At 48.3% G+C, this 19,831-nt stretch overlaps 3 protein-coding genes across 4 annotated transcripts; 1 reads left to right on the top strand and 2 right to left on the bottom strand.

Moving 5' to 3' along the window:
* The first annotated feature begins 8,109 nt into the window (after positions 1 to 8,109).
* On the top strand, positions 8,110 to 10,869 carry LOC101781439 (AT-hook motif nuclear-localized protein 9). The gene is made up of 5 exons (XM_004959958.4): positions 8,110 to 9,111; positions 9,696 to 9,763; positions 9,864 to 10,031; positions 10,187 to 10,345; positions 10,510 to 10,869. Exons 1-5 carry the CDS (start codon positions 8,544 to 8,546, stop codon positions 10,735 to 10,737), a joined length of 1,191 nt encoding a protein of 396 aa, XP_004960015.1. The 5' UTR covers positions 8,110 to 8,543; the 3' UTR covers positions 10,738 to 10,869.
* A 29-nt stretch (positions 10,870 to 10,898) lies between these two features.
* LOC101780768 (probable phospholipid hydroperoxide glutathione peroxidase) lies at positions 10,899 to 13,057 on the bottom strand. Its single transcript, XM_004959957.4, has 7 exons — positions 12,830 to 13,057; positions 12,650 to 12,749; positions 12,347 to 12,423; positions 12,197 to 12,258; positions 11,534 to 11,652; positions 11,272 to 11,439; positions 10,899 to 11,186 (listed from the first exon to the last, which is right to left on the bottom strand). The coding sequence occupies exons 2-7, from the start codon at positions 12,707 to 12,709 to the stop codon at positions 11,157 to 11,159; spliced, it is 516 nt and encodes a 171-aa protein (XP_004960014.1). The 5' UTR covers positions 12,710 to 12,749; positions 12,830 to 13,057; the 3' UTR covers positions 10,899 to 11,156.
* A 300-nt stretch (positions 13,058 to 13,357) lies between these two features.
* Positions 13,358 to 18,432, bottom strand: LOC101781845 (FT-interacting protein 1). 2 transcript variants are annotated; one of them, XM_004959960.4, is made up of 3 exons: positions 18,172 to 18,432; positions 17,100 to 17,243; positions 13,358 to 16,608 (listed from the first exon to the last, which is right to left on the bottom strand). In XM_004959960.4, exon 3 carries the CDS (start codon positions 16,577 to 16,579, stop codon positions 13,541 to 13,543), a length of 3,039 nt encoding a protein of 1,012 aa, XP_004960017.1. In that variant the 5' UTR covers positions 16,580 to 16,608; positions 17,100 to 17,243; positions 18,172 to 18,432; the 3' UTR covers positions 13,358 to 13,540. The 2 variants fall into 2 exon arrangements, with proteins under 2 accessions (XP_004960017.1, XP_004960016.1); XM_004959959.4 differs by having other exon boundaries at positions 13,358 to 16,613.
* Positions 18,433 to 19,831: the final 1,399 nt, after the last annotated feature.

Consider the following 19,831-nt stretch of genomic DNA (forward strand, 5'->3'; position numbering starts at 1 on the left):
CCCCGCCTCCGGCCGGCCCCGCCCGCCCCCGTCGCCTCCGCGCCAACCCCCGCCTCCTCCAGCCGGATCCGGCGGTTGCTGCTGCTGTTGCCAGTGGCGGCGCTCTTGACGGCGGAGAAGAATCCGCCTCCACCTCCACCGGGAACGTCGTGCGGGCGGCGCTTCTTGTTCTTGGCATCGCCGTCGTCCCGCTGGACGGACGTGCACAGCGCCCTCCGCCGCCGCCGCCGCCGCCGGCCGGCCCCGCCCGCCCCCGTCGCCTCCGCGCCAACCCCCGCCTCCTCCAGCCGGATCCGGCGGTGGCCATGCCGGCACTGGCCATGGCGCCGGCGCCCTTCTGCGACCCGGGGAGCGCCTCGGCTCATGCCCTGCCCTGCCGCCGCGTTCCGCCGCCTCCTCGACGCGCTGGCCGGCGCCGCTGCTGCCGGCGCTTGCGCCCCGCGATCGCCCGAGAAGCCCCTGCTGAACACCGGCTGAGAGGGAAATGGTAGGAGGGGCAGCACAGCAGGGGCATAAGGGACATTTTACAGAAGAGGTGCTAAACTTTAGCCCTCTTCCCAAACACCCAATGTGCTAAAGTTTAGCCCTTTCATTTGAGAGGGCTAAAGTTTTAGCCAGGGCTAAATTTTAGCCCCTTCCTCCCAAACAGGGCTTTAATTTATTTGCACTAGTGGATCCGATGATAACGAAGTGCGTGTGGTGATAAACGGAAAGCAAACGATAGGGGGAGGAAGAAACGTGGAGAATCGGTTTTATTTGCATGAACTTTGCACGAAAAATCTTAAGCAGCATGCATGTTGGCAATTCGCATCTTCTTTTCCCCCGGCCCTTTTCTTGGTGGGCTAGCTAGCTACTGATGATCATCATCTATTCCCTTTCGCTCATTTGGCATCCCGCAACTCATTGCATATATGCCCCTGAAATTCGCTATCTCTCTCTCTCTCTCTCTCTCTTTCAGAACATGCATGTATATGTAGACCATACACGACCTACAATTTTGAAGTAGTATAAAGAGAGATTTTGAACGAATCAGGGAAAAAATTAAACATAAAGGACGACTCAACATGAAGTAGTATATATTGTAAATTAAAGAGTGGTCACTGAATATACTATGAAACAAGTGCCTTTTGAACCTAATATTAATTATTCACTAGCATGCATGTTTAATATGTGCAGTATATATAATTTAGTAATTTGTCCAGAGAAAGAGGTAAGTGGTGGTAGCTAGTGGGGGGCCGGCTAGCTCTTTCTTTCCCTTTGCCAGTTAGGGTAAAAGATGCAAAGCCCAGACAGGTTGCATTTACGAGGATTGAATATGCCTGCACCCTTCTCTCCTCTCCATCATGGTCATCGTCTTCCTTGGATCGACGATACCATCTCTTCTCTGTGTCCTTTCTCCTTTGTCAAAATATATGCCAAACTTATTCCTCAGACACGCACTGTCATACGTACACTAGTATATACGCATACAGTATATAGCACAGATCGATATGATGATGCTTAATTTATTGCCTGCACGTTAAGTTTCTGATCGATGGGATGTACGATACTAGCTCTAAGACAAAAGTAAATTACCTATCTAGTGCCACGCGGATGATCATTTCATGTATTTATTATATACAACATAATCATTCTATGTGTGGTGGAACCGTGGAGAAGAGTAGTAGAATCAAAGTGCATACTTCATACAAGTGTCCAGTTAGTTAGCAAGCTTTCTACAGTCATGATATGGAGTGGTAGATTGGTTGTAGTGAATTGCATGCCCATTTTTACCTATACATCAACTTTGTTTTTCTTTTGATCAAGTGCATATAACTAAATTGGTGATCAATGCAAGTACAGTAATTACCAGCTGGAGGCGGAGTTACCTGTACTGTAGGTAGCCAGGTAGGTATGAATAGCTAGCGGTGCGCATGATGTGGAGATGACAGAATTGAGCAGGCAAGCGGCGACAAGAGGGTAAGTTGTGTGGTGTGGGAGGGAGAAGCTAGCTGTTGGCTCCCCCGGCCGTCTACTAGTTGATACGAGTACACAAGACTCTGCACGCCTCAATTCATGTCTGGCTGCCACTTTTTTCTGTACATGCATGCTAGCTGTATCAAACAAGCCAAACCGGAATGCAGGGTTTCAGCTGCAGACTCGACTGTACGTATAGTAACCGATTAATTGATGAATACGCAGTGCTCAAATATCTTGTCGTTTCGTCTTTAGTTTGCTTTTGCTTGATAGATATACATCGCCCCCTAGCTCGCTCTATATGTCCTTTAATTCTCTCTGTACGTTTATTCTTCTTGAAACCCTTGTTGTGCTTGGAATGAATGTGTTCTTCTAGAACACATGCGCCCCAGGCCCCACAAAGTAGAAAACTACGGATGATACTCGGCGAGAATTCTCATAGATCACGAGGCGAATGTACAAATTGAACCTAACTCAGCTGTTAAGCTTTGTTGCGGTAGATGCTATCCACCCGAATTTGAATCAATCGACTCGGCAAGAACACTCACATTTTGTTTGATTGTTATAAGATTTAATCGGTGCTATTCTATCAGTGGAGGTGACATGCCTATTAGCAGGACACCTATGGTTATTTCGTCAATCTTTAATACTGATTTGATCTCTCGGATGTGCTCGTGCGCTACGTGTGTATTTATAAGAATAAGTGTGCGTACATGTATGTGTCCAATCTAGCCCATGTACGCGGCCCAAGATATGTGGCCTAGTCCAGCTTCACAAAATCGTTCGCCCTGTTTACTACACTCATTCTTGTTGGGCCCTGAAGGGCCTCCTTTGCTTACACTCGGAACAGGCCAGCGTGGGCCTCGGCTGGCACGCAAACACACAGTTCCCTTCTACTCATTTTTCTTTTCTTTTTGATGGGCTGGCACAAGCCGTGACGGTGATCGCTCAGGCCCAGCCTGCGCCTCATTTTTCTTTTCTTTTTGATGAGCCTGAACTTTTTTGCCCCTCGCCTTTTCTTCTTTCTCTCTCTAGGGGGGGTAATAATAAGGATAGAAAAAAAGTGCACCTCGTTTTCCTTCCTCTATAAAAAGGAAGAAGGAAATCTGGAACTTTCAAGAAGTAGAAAGTGTGAGCCGATTGAAAAATGGAAATTTCAGCGATCTAAACCCTAAACAGATTCTTTATTGGATTCGACCATGCACGGTGAAGTGAATGCAGTGCGGCGGCGCTGAAGTCTGCTGAAGTGAAGTGCGAACCCGGCGGCACGCAGCCGTAGCTTTCTTGGTTGCCGTCAAGTTGCGGAGCAGAGTGGGATGTCGATGGAGAGGAGAGGGAGCGGCGCAGCCAGGCACCCAGATCGGGGTCGAGTGCAGATCGATGGATGCGCATCGGCATCGGATCGGGCATCATGATGATTGATGATCATCAGGTGATCAAAGGGAAGGAAGGGAGCCTGATGATCCTGAGAGCGTGCATGCAGGTTGCAGGCGCTTGTACAGAAGCAGAGGGAGCAAGCAAATTGGCAAAGCCGCGGAGGGTAGCAGGGGAGCGGCGGTCGCTGTTGGTTGGTATCTTCCGGCCGGGCGGCCTTATCCTGTCAGCGTGTGGCCGCACTTATCCATTCCACACACTCGCAAGGAACGCGATAGCTTTCTCTTCTGCATGGCATGGCTACACTACACCCTGCTCCACTGGATAGACAGCAAACCCAACCAAAGCCCGACCGCCGTTCCCTCCCGACGACGCAGACCCGGCCTGCCACTTGTCGCCGCTACCTGCATCCTAGCTATCATCAAATCACACCTAAACAGACCAGCTTGTTGCCTCTGCTAGGCACAAAATTAAATCAATTGACCACGCTTTTTTTTATATATATATATATACGGTCAACGCGGAAGAAGAAGGCCCAGCTTCCGGAAAGCCACGAAAGAGATTTTCAGCAATTTCAAAACAACACGAAAGTAGGAAAATTGCACCCGCAAAAGTGCATCATGCATGCTGTCTTTTTGGAGTGTACAGGAATGGAAATCTTTAAACAAAAACAAAAGGAGAGAAAAGAAATCTTTGATACAGTTTGTGATTGGGCGTTTGTTTCTTTAATTTGTGGTGTGTTGAATGACTACGTGTGCATCATCATCCCTTGATGAGTTTCTTTGTTATACTATCTTTGTTTTGAAATTTAAACCTAACAAATGCAGTTTCCACAGCAAGAAATAAAACATAAAAAAAAAATCATAAGTTGTTGAATTAGTTTGGAACAAGTGGCTAAATATTGCGCCATGGATAAAGTGAACGAAGAGCAAAGTGGACATTTTAATTGGAAGTATGTACTGCATCTTCCTGGAGCGTCTGACTTTGGACATCTGTTCAGTCTTGTACCGGTCAATCGGTACAAGATAGCACACAGGGAGGAGGCCTGCAGTGGACTTTGTACTAGTTTGTGCTACGAGCTACTAGGTTGCAAGTGGCAAATATGCAAAATACAATCCTCCTGAAACATTTGGCTGCAAGTCGTAATGCATGGAGAAGAAGGCAGTAGTACAAGGGCGAGGGCAGGCCGGTCCTGTTGGTTCCTTGGCACGCAGGGCGTTCGTTCCCTGTCCATCCCATCCCAGCTAGAAATGGAGCAGCAGCTAGACAACCAACATGTTGATCGCCGGACGGGACAGCCATTTGCGCCTAAAGGTTTCCCACGACAGCGCCGCCTGCCGCGCCCACCACCGTCTGTCCACTGCCCGCCAGGCCCCACACCCGGCCGGCCACAACTTGCGGCATGTCGAGCGAGGTGTCGCCGCCCGCCGCGTCCGTCGCCATGACAACCATGAGCTAGCGGCGAGCATGATTGGGCAAGTGGCGGCCAAGGCGCGGCAGCCACTCGTACCCGGGCCGGGCGGTGCGGTGCCTGCACGAGATGATCTGCCGCTGGTTGCGACCTCATCGGAAAGGGACGCCACTTGGAATAGTATTATTGGGAGGGGAATATATCTTCTTTGCTTGCCCTCGCCCGGGATATTTTTCTTGCTTGACGTTGCTGGCAGCAGACAGGGAGAGGCATGTCATGGCCGGCCGCCGCAGTTGATGAGACTAGCTAGTCCTAGCTAGGAGTAGCACAGTAGCCAACCCTCTGATCGATCGGACGCAGCAGAGATAACGTCCTCCGTCGTGGCCTCTGATCGATCGATGGGTCGCAATTGCGACGTCGTGTGTGTACGTGTGGTGGCCTGACGGGAATGGATCACAGCGTACAAGCACAGTGAACCGGCCGCCTGCCATGACCGCTCAACCAGAGAGATAATCCATCCTTGCGTCATCATTGGAGTGATGACTTGGTTAGCCGTCGGAATGCCACAGGTACTCGATCTCAAGCACTCATTGGCATGGGAAACAGACCGTAAAAAAAAAACAGGTTGCAATTCATCACCCGACTTCCTTCTCTATAATAGTATCAGCTTTGGAACACACTAGCTACACAGACCGCGAGAGCTAGTTGCTGCTGCCAGTACGTGCAAAGCTGGAACCCAACAGATCGAAAAAAGGATTAAGTGAGCTAATAAATGGCAGCAGGTTTGTGGAGGGGGGGCGAAAGTGATAGGCCATATGCTCGTATTGAAGGGCATGGCGAATTGATCGATCGGTACATGAGATTGTTTCATAATCTTATCGTGCTCATGCTCATCACCCTATCACGACCTATATATTTGCTACAGTACTGATGCATGAATGATGAAGACTAATCTACCCGCAGCAGTCACCACTCAGCATGCATGACACATAGCTTTAAGCTTTGTTTGGAGTGTGGGGATTTTTTTTCCTTCTTTTTGAACACTCCATACCATCACTTATTACTTATCCTTGGTAGGTAATTGCATAGCTTTGCAGCGATGATTTTCTACATTCCATGACCTAACCCATGTGCCGTACTTACATATCCTTGCAGCCAACATTGCAATTAGACTCACGCGTGTTGTACCGATAGTGTTAAGTTTATTGATGTTTTTTTTTGCTCGGGTATAGTACAGGGGTGAAGGCCAGGAAACCCTCAACCCCAAAGACACCGCCTAAAAGCGACAAGTTTATTAATATATCGGTGGATAGCATTCAAGATCATCCAATTAGCAAAGATCTAGCGAACCGCGGTGAATTTCTTTTCGTGGTTGCTCTACTGCCTCACCGTTGATTTGGAAGACAAGCATTCTTTTTTTTTTTTGAAAAAACTTAGCAGGAGTGCTGCCATATCATATAAGAAGGAGCATATCCGGAATTACATATGCAATATTATATAAATTAAAATGATCTCATACTCAAAATAAACACTAGACAGACTAATCATACAAACTAAGATACACGTGCCGGCCAGGTGCCTGCACCCGAAGCGCCATCTCATCCTTGATAAACCTGAGCACTTTGTAGAGGTTGAACACATTTTCCTTCAAAAATCCTCATGTTCCTCTCTTTCCACAAATTCCACGCCGTGTACATCATGAGGGCAGCCTTCACCCTTCTTATGTGTCTGTGGCAATTCCTAAAGCTCCGAGTTCCACCAAGCCTCGATTCCTTTGCCGGAGTCTAGAATTGTTACCAGGTCACCTAACCAGGTTTGTACGTGCCCCCAAACTTCCTTTGCAAAAGGACGCCCGTGGTTTCCAAAGCTTGATCACATAAGACACATTGCTCATTGCAAGGCCAATTTCTCTTTAGTAGCTTCTCTGCAGTGAGCAGCTTACTTTGTACTAGCAACCATGCAAAAAATTCGTGCTTCCTCTCTGCTTGAGCGCGCCGAATGTCCATTGATATGAAGGTGCAGAATGAACCATTGAACTATGCATTGTAGGCAGATTTCGCTGTGTACTCCCCTTATGCAGTTCACCTTCAATTGGTCTTGTCCTCAGCTTCCCAGCGTAATCTCTGAAACCAGATCCCAAAGCTGCACAAATTCTGCCATTTCTATCACTGATGTCATTCTCCAAAGCCCTCTCGTCCAACTATAATTTTTCAAATCTTCTCTAACTATTCGTTGCTTCCTCCATACCCACTTGTACAGATTCGGTGCGATATCAATTGGTGCTCTACCGTCCAGCCATGCATCTTGCCAAAATTTAGCTCTTCTTCTATCTCATAATTCAACGAATGTTGATGTTCTGAACAAGGACAAGCATTCCCACTAGGGTGAAATTCTTTTCGTGGTTGCTGTACGATGGCCGACTAAATACTACCACCAATCTTTATCAGAAAACATCCACACAAGAGAAGAAGTGAATTGTGAACAATGTGCTGGGATTTTGGAGAACGATGCTCACCTCTTCCTGCACTGCGTGGCCGCCAAACAGTTTTGGTGTGACATCAGCTTTGGTCCGGCTGAGGTGGAGCTCTGGACATCGGGTTTCGAAAAAGTATATATAACTTAAATAGTGATAGTTCAAAAGTACAAGGAAAAACACCAACTAATTATCCAAAATACCTTGAAATGGATCCGTTTTTCTAAAAAAAACTTCAATTCTAATATTTTTCTTCAATTTAACCTTTGAGCCTAGATCTTTATTACTTGCTAAAACTATTTTCATTTTTGACCAAGATTCTAAATCTCCCGCTATACCTGCCGCTATGGTCCACTATAGCTATTTGAGGCATGGTACCATTTTTTGTGTTCATATACAACTTAGCCGCTATAACCCCGCTATAACCTCATTTAGCTCTGCTATTAGCTGTTTTAGAGTGATATCGCTAAACCTCTAAGTCCGCTATTTAAAACATTGGTTTTGACTCACGGAGTCCACGCTACATGGGTCACTGACACACGGGCCCGGACCCGCGCGCCAGCGACCCTGTTGCTTCTCCAAAAGAGTAGTCCGACCGTGGTGGAAAAGTCTCTGCAATCCAATCCCAGCGAAGGTGAGGAGTGCGCTGGCAGGTGGGTCGGCATACTGTGGCGTGGGTCAGGACAGGCGCGTGGATCGGCGACTGGCCGGGCAGCGACAGGCCACCGCCCGCGGATGGCGGCGACTGAACGGACCGCGACGGCGGCGGGCAACGAACAACGGCGGAAATCAGGGCGCCGTTGCCCCGCGCCGCTATCTTTTCGTCGGGCGCACGGAAAATCTTATCGGCTCGAGCGCGGGGTGTGGTGGGGTGGCGATGCGCCCATCCTGAAAAACACAGCGCCGCTAACGCCTCGCTACTTGCCATTGCCGATCGATTGCCCTCGTGCCCTGCCTCTCTCGCTCGTCACCACCTCGCCGCAAACCCTTCCCCTCCGCTCGTGTAGGCCAAGCCCAGCCGAGCCAACCGCGTCATCTTATCTCTCTCCCATCATTTCATCTGATCTATCGTCTCATCTCCTTCCCTTTCTCTCTCTCCTCCCCATCTTCCATCCTCTGCCCATGTCCGTCGCACCGCGCGCGCTCCTCCTGCCTTGCACGACTCATCATCTCCAGCAAGGCGGCGGCTGCACCTGCACCTGCACCTGCACGGACCTCCGCCAGAGGAAGAAGAAACCGGAGGAGACGACGCAGCCTTCTTCCGGCGATCGGTCGTGATCGGAGAGAAACAGAGCAAGCAGCAGAGAAAAAAAAGGATTCGTTCCATGCATGGATGGCAAGGAACTCATCTCACCGTCCGACCTCCAGTCATTCTACCAGCAGCAGCAGCAGCAGCAGCAGCACAGGGCTGCGCTCGGCAGCGGCGGCGGCGCCCATAGCCCGTCCTCGCTGGCCGGGATGCACTCCGTCATCCGCCCCATGCCCAACATGCCCAACATGAACATGAGCGCCACCGCCATCCTCAACTCCATCGGCGGGGGCTCCCTCGCCGGCATGCAGTTCCAGATGGACACCGCGCCGCCGCCATTGCTGCACAACAACGCCATGGGCTCCGTCTCCGGCTCCGCCTCAGGCACCGTGCCGCCCGCCCCGCCACCCGCCGAGCCCGTCAAGCGCAAGAGAGGGAGGCCGCGCAAGTACGGGCCCGATGGCACCATGAAGGCCGCCGCCTCGGCCGCGCAGCAGCAGCACCTGGTCAGCGCGCCGCCGAGGATGGGCTCGTCCATGTCAGGAGCCGAGATGCTCGGCGGCCAGGGGATGGAGGACCCGGCGCAGAAGAAGCGCCGTGGCCGGCCGCCGGGCACGGGGAAGAAGCAGCAGACGTCGCCCTCTCTAGGTAAGTATAGGACCCTGCTCTGATTTTATTTCTTTTTCCCTTTCGAATCTGAAATATAATTCCAAACGAGTTCGAAACTTTTTCTGATGTTTTTCACCTTTATTAGGTTTGATATGTAGTACATGTAAGCCATATCTCGTAGCCAAAGAAAGTAGAAACATGTCAGGTTTTGTGATGGCAAATTGTAGAAAATACTTGCTCGCACCTAATTTCTTTAACCAGTTGGAGAGGAGAATCATTCTGTGGTCTCAGAATTTGTAGGCTTTGCTTTCTGCCTTTTCCTTGTGCCACCGTATAACCCAAAGCCTGCAAACAATAGATAGGGCGGTGTTCTTTACTGTCTTCTGAACTTGAAACACCTGGAAAAACCATGTCAAACTCAGCTACAGACCAATGTCAACTCATTGTCTGGATGCAGAACATGTTCGGCCTACTTGGCCATCTGCGAAACAGGCAACTGAAAAGCACGTTTTGTCAGTCAGGTCAGAAATCAATGATAAAACAGACCATGGGAGAAACTGAAGATAAGGATTTCTATTCTGTCGCCTGATCATGATTTCTGTGTATGCCATTTCATGTTACAGGCAATGCGTTCGCTGGTTCAGCTGGAACGAGCTTCACGCCGCACATCATCACGGCATCTCCTTCAGAGGTATGCCGGCAATGCACACTTCTCTGAGTGTTTCAAGAAAGAGAACCCAACTTCGATTTGGTTAATACTGACGGCGGTGTGTCACCATTGATTTCACCAGGATGTCGCCGCGAAGATCATTGCCTTTGCGAACCAGTCATCACGGGCAGTGTGCGTCCTCTCAGCAATGGGTTCCGTGTCCAGGGTCGACCTCCGCCATCCCGGAGACACCTCCCCCATGTCAAGGGTTCACACGTCGCAGCCTTACAGGAACCCAGCCATCTACGAGGTAAACACAAAGCAATGCAACTAATGAAACTACTTAAAGGCTTGTCTGGGACGATGCATTTCATATAAACTTGGTGGAATTCATATGAACTTTCTAAATGGGGCCAGATGCTTTTCAGCTTATAATAACTCGTTCCATGATGTGCATGATGGCAGGGGTTCTATGAGATCCTGAGCCTAACTGGCTCTTACAACCTTGCCGAGGGCTCACAGGGCCAGCAAAGCGGCGGGCTCAGTGTCACGCTCTGCAGCCCCGAAAGGAATGTGATTGGAGGTGTTTTGGGCGGAGCACTGGTAGCTGCCAGTACCGTGCAGGTACCATACCAAAAAGAACATCTCTTTCTCTCTAGTTCTTCGAGTACTCTACTGAAGCTTAAAAATGTTATATAGTTCAACTAAAAGTTGATAGAAAAGCCAAATGCTTTTTCTAAATGTTCAGACATGAATGGAGTTTATAGTTTTTGGCTTGGCCTGTGCAGGTGGTGCTGGGGAGCTTTCACCAGGGAGGGTCGAGATCAAAGTCGAAGAAAGCAGCGAAGCAGGCAGCCTTCAGCCCCGACTCGCTCACCGGCGGGCAAGAAGCGTCGCCCAGCTCCGGGCACAACCAACAAAATCTAACGCCACCCTCCGTAACAGGAGGCTGGCCGACCTCCGGGATATTTGACACCAGAAGTTCCAGCATTGATATCAACTCATCTAGAGGCTAGCTCATTTGTCGATAATTCCAGCTCTCTCTCTCTCTCTCGAGAATTTTCTGTTTGCACAAGAATACCCAAACTATACTTCGAAATAGCTTATTCGGTTTTTTTTGAGTAAATTGCTATAGAATTCACTAGGCATCGCTCAATGTTGCGAGTTGTGTTCCTGCTTATTCGAATCCGAAGATCCCCCTTCTTCCATGTATTTGTGTGATGTTCCAATCCCAGTCATGCAGTCTGCTATTACATTTTTCTCCTCCCTACGCCAAAGGCGAATGCATGTTGGATGTAGAGGCTGTGATAATTGTTTATACCGCCGTCAACAAATGCAGCGAACACCGTAGCATATGGTAGCATACAAATAGGATGGGGGCACTCAGAAATCGGGACGGTATGATGATTAACCAGTAGCGAAGAAAAGCGGAGCTCTAGGCCTCCAAAAGCTTCTGGATGTCATTCTGCAGAAACGACGTCAACCAGGTGAAATCACCGTGTTCGTGCAGAAGATGAACATGGAAGAGCAAACTTGTGCTAAACCGTCACCTCAATGCTCAACGGGGAGCTGGTTGGCGCATATCTGGCCACCACATGCCCATCTTTATCAGCTAAAAACTTGGTGAAGTTCCATTTGATGCGCTCCCCAAACAGACCGCCTTTCTCTGACTTCAGGAACTTGTACAGCGGGGCAGCATTGCTGCCATTCACATCAACCTGCTTGATAACTCGGGGTGTATTTAGATCGAAAAAGCAATGCCTATCTGATTCGACGCTAACACAGACAAGAAAGGTGCTTCATTGGATATACCTTGCCAAAAATAGGATACTCTGCTTTGAAACGGGTGCAGGCAAACTCAGCAATCTGCTCGTTGGTACCTGGCTCTTGTCCACCAAACTGATTGCATGGGAACGCCAGTATCTCCAATCCTAACCAGAGCACAAAATGGCAAAGATAAATGGAACTTGCAGAGAAAGCAAAGCTTTTGACTCTACTGTTGAGAGCAAGTTATGCCAACATTGAAATGGTATAAACTTTTTTCTTAAAAAAAATAATGATAAGTATAATGAGGAAAAAGGATAGCAGCAACCTCTGTCCCCAGATAAATGCCAGCTCTAATTGTTTGAGCGTCCACAATAGCATGAGGAAAAGTGAAAGAATCCATTTCGACAGAAGCACAAGGGGCACAGGAATTTACACTCCGTATAAAAGTAAACAAGAAATAGTTTGATTGAGCACAAAGAAAATGAGGAAGCCCCAAACATCTAGCAGGAAAAATACCATGTGTACCCCAAAGTGAAAGGTAGAAAAATCTTAGTTTGGTTTTGAAAGTCGTTGCAGCATGCTTAATCAAGGAATAACGGTTAACAAGTCCAGGTCTCAACTGTTTAAGAAGCCTCCAAAACAACAGCAATGCTTATTTTCCATTGTTACTTTGAGGGAAACAGAAAAACGCATGCAAATGCAAAGTACCTTTGTCCCCATATTTCTTATGGAGTGATCCCAACTCGGTGTAGTTAGAATTCGTCAGACCACTGCAAAGGTACCAAAGTCAGGAAGAAGAACACCACAAAAGGAAGGAAAAACTCGATAAAGCATCTAATGAAATTATAAAAATCAAACCATCGGGAAGCCACATTCACGATAAGCAAAACCTTCCCCTTGTATCTGCTAAGCTCCACATCATTTCCCCTTGCGTCCTGCAAAGTTAATTGTGGAATTCAAGGTTTCAAATACCATAACTTTAAAATGAAAACCAAGAATTTGAAATTTTGTTCTCTTCTTCATACATAATCCAATCGCATCCATTAAATAAAATCAATGCACTCTCAAAGTTTCACATGTAAACCAGGACATGTTTGATAAGAAAAATGATGGCGCAGAGAGAAATCGAGGGATGAAGAATTGGAGACAAGAGTCTTAGACCTTGACGATGAAGTCATGGACAGAGCTAGCGAGCTTGGAAGAAGACTCTGCCGCACCCATCTTTGGTTCAAGCAATGCTCAAATGTTTACAAATAAGGCGCTGGAGAAAGGATTGTAGAAGAAAAGTAAAGTGATAATACTTGGAATGAGAGGAACAAAATTATGGCAACTGGCAAGTACCTATCATGGAATTTCTCTGCATTTCAGAAAAGATCCCCTTTAAGAAATCTCTCTTTTTGCTGTCCAGATGTTTTCAATAGACGCTAATGCCAGCCACACAAAAAAAGAGAGAACAAAGTGATACTTGAATGGGCTAGTTCTGAATCACAAATATTTCAATTGCACACAATGATACACTGGGAAACAGTTACGATATTATTTTCCTAAAAGAAACAGCCATTCCTATCAACAATGTATGCACGTCGAATGCTCAACCAAGCAACAACATTACAAAAGATAACCTTCCTCCTATCCTTACATGAAGCTGAATTGCATGTACAATTCACTTGCATGCACAAACCTGGAGCAATTAAAAAACAGAAATTAACCGCAGAAAAAAAAGAGGCTGCACAACAATCAGTAGCTGCTCAAGATGAAGGTTTTGAGCATAAGCTAGCAGATCCATAGCTAAATGCAATTTCAGGACTCCAGACGAACGGACGGAGCACAAAACAAACTGAGCTAGATATTTTAGAAAGGATCGACACATAACCAAAAACAGATAGGTCAAAACAAGATTTTGGCAATTATTCCCACAATTTAGCAACTGATACGATTTACAGGCTCTCAAGTCCTGAACAGAGTCATAAATAGCAACAGTGTCAAGAAGACTACAGTAACAGAGAAAGCATCTCTAGGTATTACAACGAAGACCACCAAATGACGGCTTATTTATAGCATACTGTCGGTCCTTGCTGGCAACCGCCTGAAGAAGTTCACTGGTACTGATGGTAACCTATGTCTGAACCTTGGGTGCCTCATGACATAGAACCCTGCTAGTGCAGCAAGAACTTGAACCGGTGTAACATACAAGACTACTGCTGCTATCAAACAAAACAGGACAAAGACTCCTGTGGCCCGAGGGTCCCTCCAGCTAAGCAATGCTTGAACCCTCTCCCCTTGTGTTGCTATATCACCAACCACTGTTTGAATCCTTCCAGCAACACTCCTCAATCTGTCATACCTCATCCTTACAATCTCAGGGTTGCGGCTGGTAGGGAATGTGTCAAACTCCTCATCAAGTTCATCAGGGTGAACAGCCTCTGCATGGGAGATCTTGGTATTCATGTGTGGAGGATAGCGAGGTCGGTAGCGGAAGTTCCAAATCCCTATAAGAAACATGTACAAGAACACTGTTGGAAGAATGAGCTCTGGAAAGCACACCAGCATTATATAGAGAATGTGAACTAGCACAGTGGTAATGGGATTCTTCCATGCACAGACACCAGTGAACCACTTGCTAACAGCAAACAAGCCTGAGAAAACTGTCATGAGTCTGAAGAAGTTTGCTTTACTTTTCCTCATGCTCCACAAGTGAGAATCAAAGTCTGTCATGTATTCAACAACTTCCTTTCTCAAAGGTGGCTCCATCCGGCTAAGTCGGGCAGCCACAATCTGGACAGCTTGATGGCGCAGCATATCAACCTGAAGTACAGGTATTGGGCGCACATAGTGCATCTTTGGAAGCAAAGGACGAGAGTACAGGTACAACATGTTTACCAGTGATGTTGAGGAAAATCGAATCGCTAGGTGCAGTTCACCCATCTTTTTCACCCCTGATGAGTGGAGAACCAGGAGAGGATATGAATGGGTGTACACACGACCAGTTTCAAGTGTGGAAAGGCGTATCCGGACCTTGCCTATCTTCCCATCTTTGCCACTGGATGTCTTCTCCCCACTCCTCTCTCCAAGTTGGCCATTGTCAAAAACACCAACAGTCAGGACAGTTGCAGGATCATAGACTTCCCAGGTGTACTGTTCATTGAATCTGGGGTTCGGATTGTTCATGATGGTACGTGTCCTTACCCACTTTGACCCGTACTTAGCAACACAATAGGTGTCTGATGAACCTTTTCCATCTCTTGTTTTCATAGGAACAATCCCTTGAGCACCAAGGATGCCAAGTTCAAGCAAGCCAATGGATGGCTTCCAGAGTTGCTTGGCTGTTGGTCTTAGGTCACTGCTGTAGTTTGTACACTCATCAAGAACATGGTAACCTCCATCAAGACAGAGACGGAGATGAAGCCGAGTAGAGAACTTTTCCTTCTTCAGTTGGTCCACATCAACAAGTACAGGCTTCTCAAGATTGAACCACTTTCCATGGATAATACGGTCATCGGCACGTCTATCAATCATTGTCAATGGTATAATGACACGGCCAAGCATTTCATCTTTATTAGGAGCTGCACGATCCTCAAGAGTCAGAATAAGGTTATCCTCAAATGGTTCAGCAGCCACAAACATAAGGTCCTCATTCCAAAAAGGGTTGAAATTTCTAGCCTGCACAGGTTTCGTCCTCCCCATTTGATGCCCCACTTGTACTCTGACAAATACATCTGGATAGCGGGTCTTATCAAATATAGCAACATCTTGGGCCTCGACTATATTAACTCGCAGGTACCACAATCTGGGAGCATGATAAACTTTAGACTTCATGTGTGTTACAGCAGATGGATCTTCAAGTGTTGCAGCATCTGAATGCCAGGCATCAGGAAATGCTTCATCAGCTTGGGTGCCGATCCAAACTGCAAGCATGAGCTCGCCCATGGACTTATCCCCACTCTTACCAACAAGCCGGTACCATTCTGGAGCCAGTGGGCTGTCAGGAGGCACACGTATTGGAACATCATTCAAATCAAATCGCACTAAGCCAACAAAGTCATCTTTAAGCAAATCTTTGTCTTTGACCACAACCTCAAGGACAGATGCCTGCATACAATCCCTGGAAAAAGCAAAGACCGCATTCCACTCTGGATTCTTCTGCTTCTCAAAGTGCTTAGTTATCCCCCTATAGTTGCCAACTCTCACCTCAACAAAAGGATCCAGACTTCCAGTGACATCCATGTCAGGCAAGTCCCGAGCCCTGACCACGCGAACAAACAGATACTGCATTCGCTCCACAAGGTCATAAGTGCTAGCATGCTTTTCACCACGTATAACCCGGCCACCAACAACCTGCCCACCACCAAGAAATGGACTGGTCTCTTTGAGTGCGTAGTCCATGGGCTGCTGGGAGGCCGCTGAATACATTCTCACAATCCTGGGTTGCTGATGTTCAGGCTTCATCTGGTCTACAGAGTACTTGGAAGGCTGCTCACCAAAACTAGCTGGAAGATGGCCATGGTTATGATGATGGTGTGCCTCCTTAGCAATGGTGTGTAAGGTTTTCGCCTCAGACCTATGCTCCTGAGATCTGTGCAGGTTAGTACCAGTTATATCAGCTGCAATTTGCTCTGCTGGACTTGGAGCTGGAGGAGGATTACTCGAAACAGGATCCATTGCAGGAAGAGGATTTGAAGCTTTGATGGCAGGGTCATTGGTGATGTATACTTTCAGACCAAGTTCTCCTTTGACACGCGAGAACATCCCACGCTTCTCTAATGGATAATGCATGACCACCGCGTCAGGAAAGGGCACAAATGAGGTTCCAGCAATCCTTACCTTCCCAAGGAAGGACCTGGAACTTTCAATGGTTTTGTTGACATTGTAGACATATGCTTCAAGGGCGAGCTCAGGAAGATTAGAAGGATCTGATATATTGAAGTAGAAGCGCTCGTTCCACACCGGGTTCAGGTCCTTCTCCTTGACAGCAGTGCGGAACCGCTGCCCATCAAAGGTCACCTCGACACAAGCATTCGCAGAACCTTGCCCATCCTTAGGCATGAGGTCATGAGCACTTACAACCTCCACACCCAGCTTATATGTAGCCATTGCCTCTGCTGATGTTGTAGTTCACTATACTGCACTGCACAAGAGAGATTAAGTTGTTAGAATTATCTGGAAATAAGAATCGACGAAAAGCTACTTTAAAAAAAATAGTAGCAGGCTAACACAAACAGCAACAAAAAGCAAACAGGATATGTAAATTGGAAAAAAAAACCAACTATATTGAAAGACATAGCTTAAATCAGAATTATATTTACCATATATACTAAATGATACAATCATTTTTAGATCATGTCCTAAAACTTGTAAACAGTCCACGTCAAATGAAGACAAAATCCCCAGGGAAGTGTTGAGTTGAACACCTTAACATTATTTTTGGGAAACAAATCGATATTATTACTACACAACTCAGCAAACATACCAGCACTAATCTGAGTGGATAGGTCATAGGTGTGTGGGTGTCAATCCTAGGATCAAATATTTGGATTTGAGGAGCGACAGCAAAAGAAAATATTATGCGCCAGTGAAATGAACAATCTGCCCAAGCAAGCGAGGGTTTCCTTACCAAGAAAAGAAGAAGTCAACTCAAGGCTTGATGGATCTCCACTCCGCACGTATATTGAAGGGAGGGAGGCGCAGTTGCTTGGGAAGGATGACTGGATCTAGATCGAGGAGTGTTGCAGCTGATACTGTAGTCCACTACACTGCACTGCAGAGAAAGAAAATAGTGTACTGTTAGCAATGCCTGCAGATATATGGATCCACGAAGTGGCTACTTGAGAAGGAGAAATTATTAAACCAGTTATCAAAACAAATGATAGAATCCGCTTTCTTATCTTAAATAAGAAGGGAAAAAACAGTCGCTCGATCATGTCCTAAAACCTGTAGCAGTCCACATCAAATCAAGCTAAGATTAAAATCCCTTTCACACCTGATTCTGGGACCAAAAGTTTGGTGACGATCGGCTAAGCACTGGTCGGTGACACCGATGTTTGGTAGATAAGAGCTGACGTCGACAATCCCAACCAAAAAAAAAAACAAAACAAAAAAAAGCAGGCTATAGATTATGAACGAACAGGCTACAGATTATTTATATTTCGCTTTCTGGACTTATCTGGGGCAAAATCGCATCAGACTTTACAGATACAGCGCGGGTATCATATCATAGGACTGACGCATATAATCCATTGATTGAATCTGAGCACGTTGGCGCGACTAGTTGTACATATCGAAAGGAGATAGATACATATCGAAAAAGTTGTACCGGCGGAAAAGAATCTGTGCGCTTTTTGACGTCGCCCCGCAGCGCTGAACTCGGGCGTTGGAAAGCGACGCAACTGGAGTTGTTGGGGAGCCGAAAAACAAACACCCATCACCCATGATAAACACCCATGAAACTAGACTTTCCAAAACACACGCACGAAGAACCTAGTACGATTCCAGAAACACACGAGAGAGAAAAAAAGGAACTAGTAAAACTCGAGACGCAAACATGAAGAACCTATAGGATTGTGCATGCACCAAAGGATCCTAGAATCCCTAAGAGGAGGCATCGCAGCGCAGAACGCTGAATCGAAACCAAACCTGGGGGAGGAGGGTAAACAAAAAAAAAACAAAGGAGGCCCAGATCTGGTCACCTGTGGACGCGGCGCTCCCAGATCCGGCCGGCCCCACGGTAATGCCGAGCGAATCCTCGGCTTGAAGCGGCACGGAGGCGATGGTCCTCCTTCACGCGGCGTCCATGGGGTTGAGGTTGCGGGTGGACGAGAAGGGTGGGGGAGCAGGAGGGGTTTTGGTGGGGGAAAGGAAGGAGAGGCGTCTGCTTGCGAATGCAACTTGCGTAGGGAGTGAGAGGGGGGAGCGTCTTGCGTGGAGTCGCCGTGCCTTCTCCGTGCTCTTCCACGTTTTCCGTTACCGGTGCCGCCTGCGCCTGGGCAGGACGATGATGACCCGCCCGCGGGATTTGACTTCTGACCGACCGCCGGGATTCACCATGCCAACCAACGGTCAAATCATGCTGCGCGCACCAAAATACGGTCAAATTCCCGTATCCCGCGACCCTGGCATCCAATCACCTTGAACTTGCATCTCCCGAGCCTGGACGCAGGCGTCCAATCAGACCCTATGTACGATGGATGCTTTGTGTGTTGGCGAACGTGGCCGAAACGTCCGTCAGCAGCGGCCGCAAGCAAGCACGCACTTGACTTGCACTACTCTTTTTCTTGAGGATGATGATGGGATGGGCGACCGTAACCGTACCTATGTATCTTGTGCATCCATCCCTAGACGGCTAGATGAAAGAGCACCGGTAAACGCGTCGGTTTTATGGCATGGCCATCGCCCCAGCGTCTGCGTGTCGGGTCGGCCACATGGGACATGGCATGGGTACTGTGCCGCAAGCTGCCAGACTCGTACGACCGAGACCGAGAGAGAGAGAGGCACCGACGATGGAAGGGAACGGAGGGTGCGTTTGTTAGCCCTGACGAGGGTTGGGTCAGGCTGAGCGGGTGCAAGTTGACTTGTTTGCTAACCCTGCATGAGGTCGCGAACCGGGTCCAGAAGATGCAAAACAGCCCATCCACCTAACAGTCGCATGGAAACGCAGAAATCGATCGATCCACGCAATGCACGCTCGAAACTCTCGTCACGGTGACCCTCGGTCAATGTTTTTTTCTCACCGCCGGAACCCAAGCGGCCCTCCTCCCGACCGCTAGCACCCACAGCCCCCTCCTCCCCGCCGGCGTGTGCCGCACGACGCCCGCTACCCTCCTCCCGCTGCCGACGCCTGCGACTTCTTGCTCCACCGCCGGTGCTCCATGACTCCGCTGCCGAAATCAAGCTCGAGGTCTAGCTCGGGAAGGCTAGGAGGCTGTGACGCGGACTAGAACTCAAATTCACAGCGCTAGGAGCCATGGCGGCGGGCTAGGAGTGGTGGAGGATGGAGCTTGGGAGGTGAGGGAGGCGTGGGTGGCAGCGATTTGATTTTTGTGGAAGGAGGATGGCAGATTTGGCCCAAGAAGCTACCATGCTCTCGGTTCAGCTTCTGTCCGGAGGAAGAAGAATAGAGGGTCGGGGTGACGACGGCCTTGCTAGCTCGACCATGGTGGCAGTGGCACATGGCGTGCGACGCGGGAGGGCAGGGGTGCCACAGCTGGCGTGCAGCGGCCCTTGCGACAGCCACGGTGGTGGGGCACAGGCAGCACCTGGTGGCACAGGAGGGCGGGATGCGGTGGCCACGACGGCGCGTAGCACCGAGTGGCACGGGAGGGTGGGCCCTCCATTCCTTTCAGAAGGGAA

The sequence above is a fragment of the Setaria italica genome, chromosome III (assembly GCF_000263155.2).
Source record: "Setaria italica strain Yugu1 chromosome III, Setaria_italica_v2.0, whole genome shotgun sequence".
NCBI lineage: Eukaryota > Viridiplantae > Streptophyta > Magnoliopsida > Poales > Poaceae > Setaria > Setaria italica.

Bases quoted from the DNA above. Each gene is read 5' to 3' on its own strand.
- LOC101781439 (XM_004959958.4), top strand. From the start codon at position 8,544: ATGGATGGCAAGGAACTCATCTCACCGTCCGACCTCCAGTCATTCTAC. The intron at 9,764-9,863 runs GTATGCCGGCAA...TGATTTCACCAG, and splicing joins TCACGGCATCTCCTTCAGAG to GATGTCGCCGCGAAGATCAT. The intron at 10,032-10,186 runs GTAAACACAAAG...GCATGATGGCAG, and splicing joins GGAACCCAGCCATCTACGAG to GGGTTCTATGAGATCCTGAG.
- LOC101780768 (XM_004959957.4), bottom strand. From the start codon at position 12,709: ATGGGTGCGGCAGAGTCTTCTTCCAAGCTCGCTAGCTCTGTCCATGAC. The intron at 11,653-12,196 runs GTACTTTGCATT...TGCTCTGGTTAG, and splicing joins TAAGAAATATGGGGACAAAG to GATTGGAGATACTGGCGTTC. The intron at 11,187-11,271 runs GTGACGGTTTAG...TCGTTTCTGCAG, and splicing joins GCTCCCCGTTGAGCATTGAG to AATGACATCCAGAAGCTTTT.
- LOC101781845 (XM_004959960.4), bottom strand. From the start codon at position 16,579: ATGGCTACATATAAGCTGGGTGTGGAGGTTGTAAGTGCTCATGACCTC.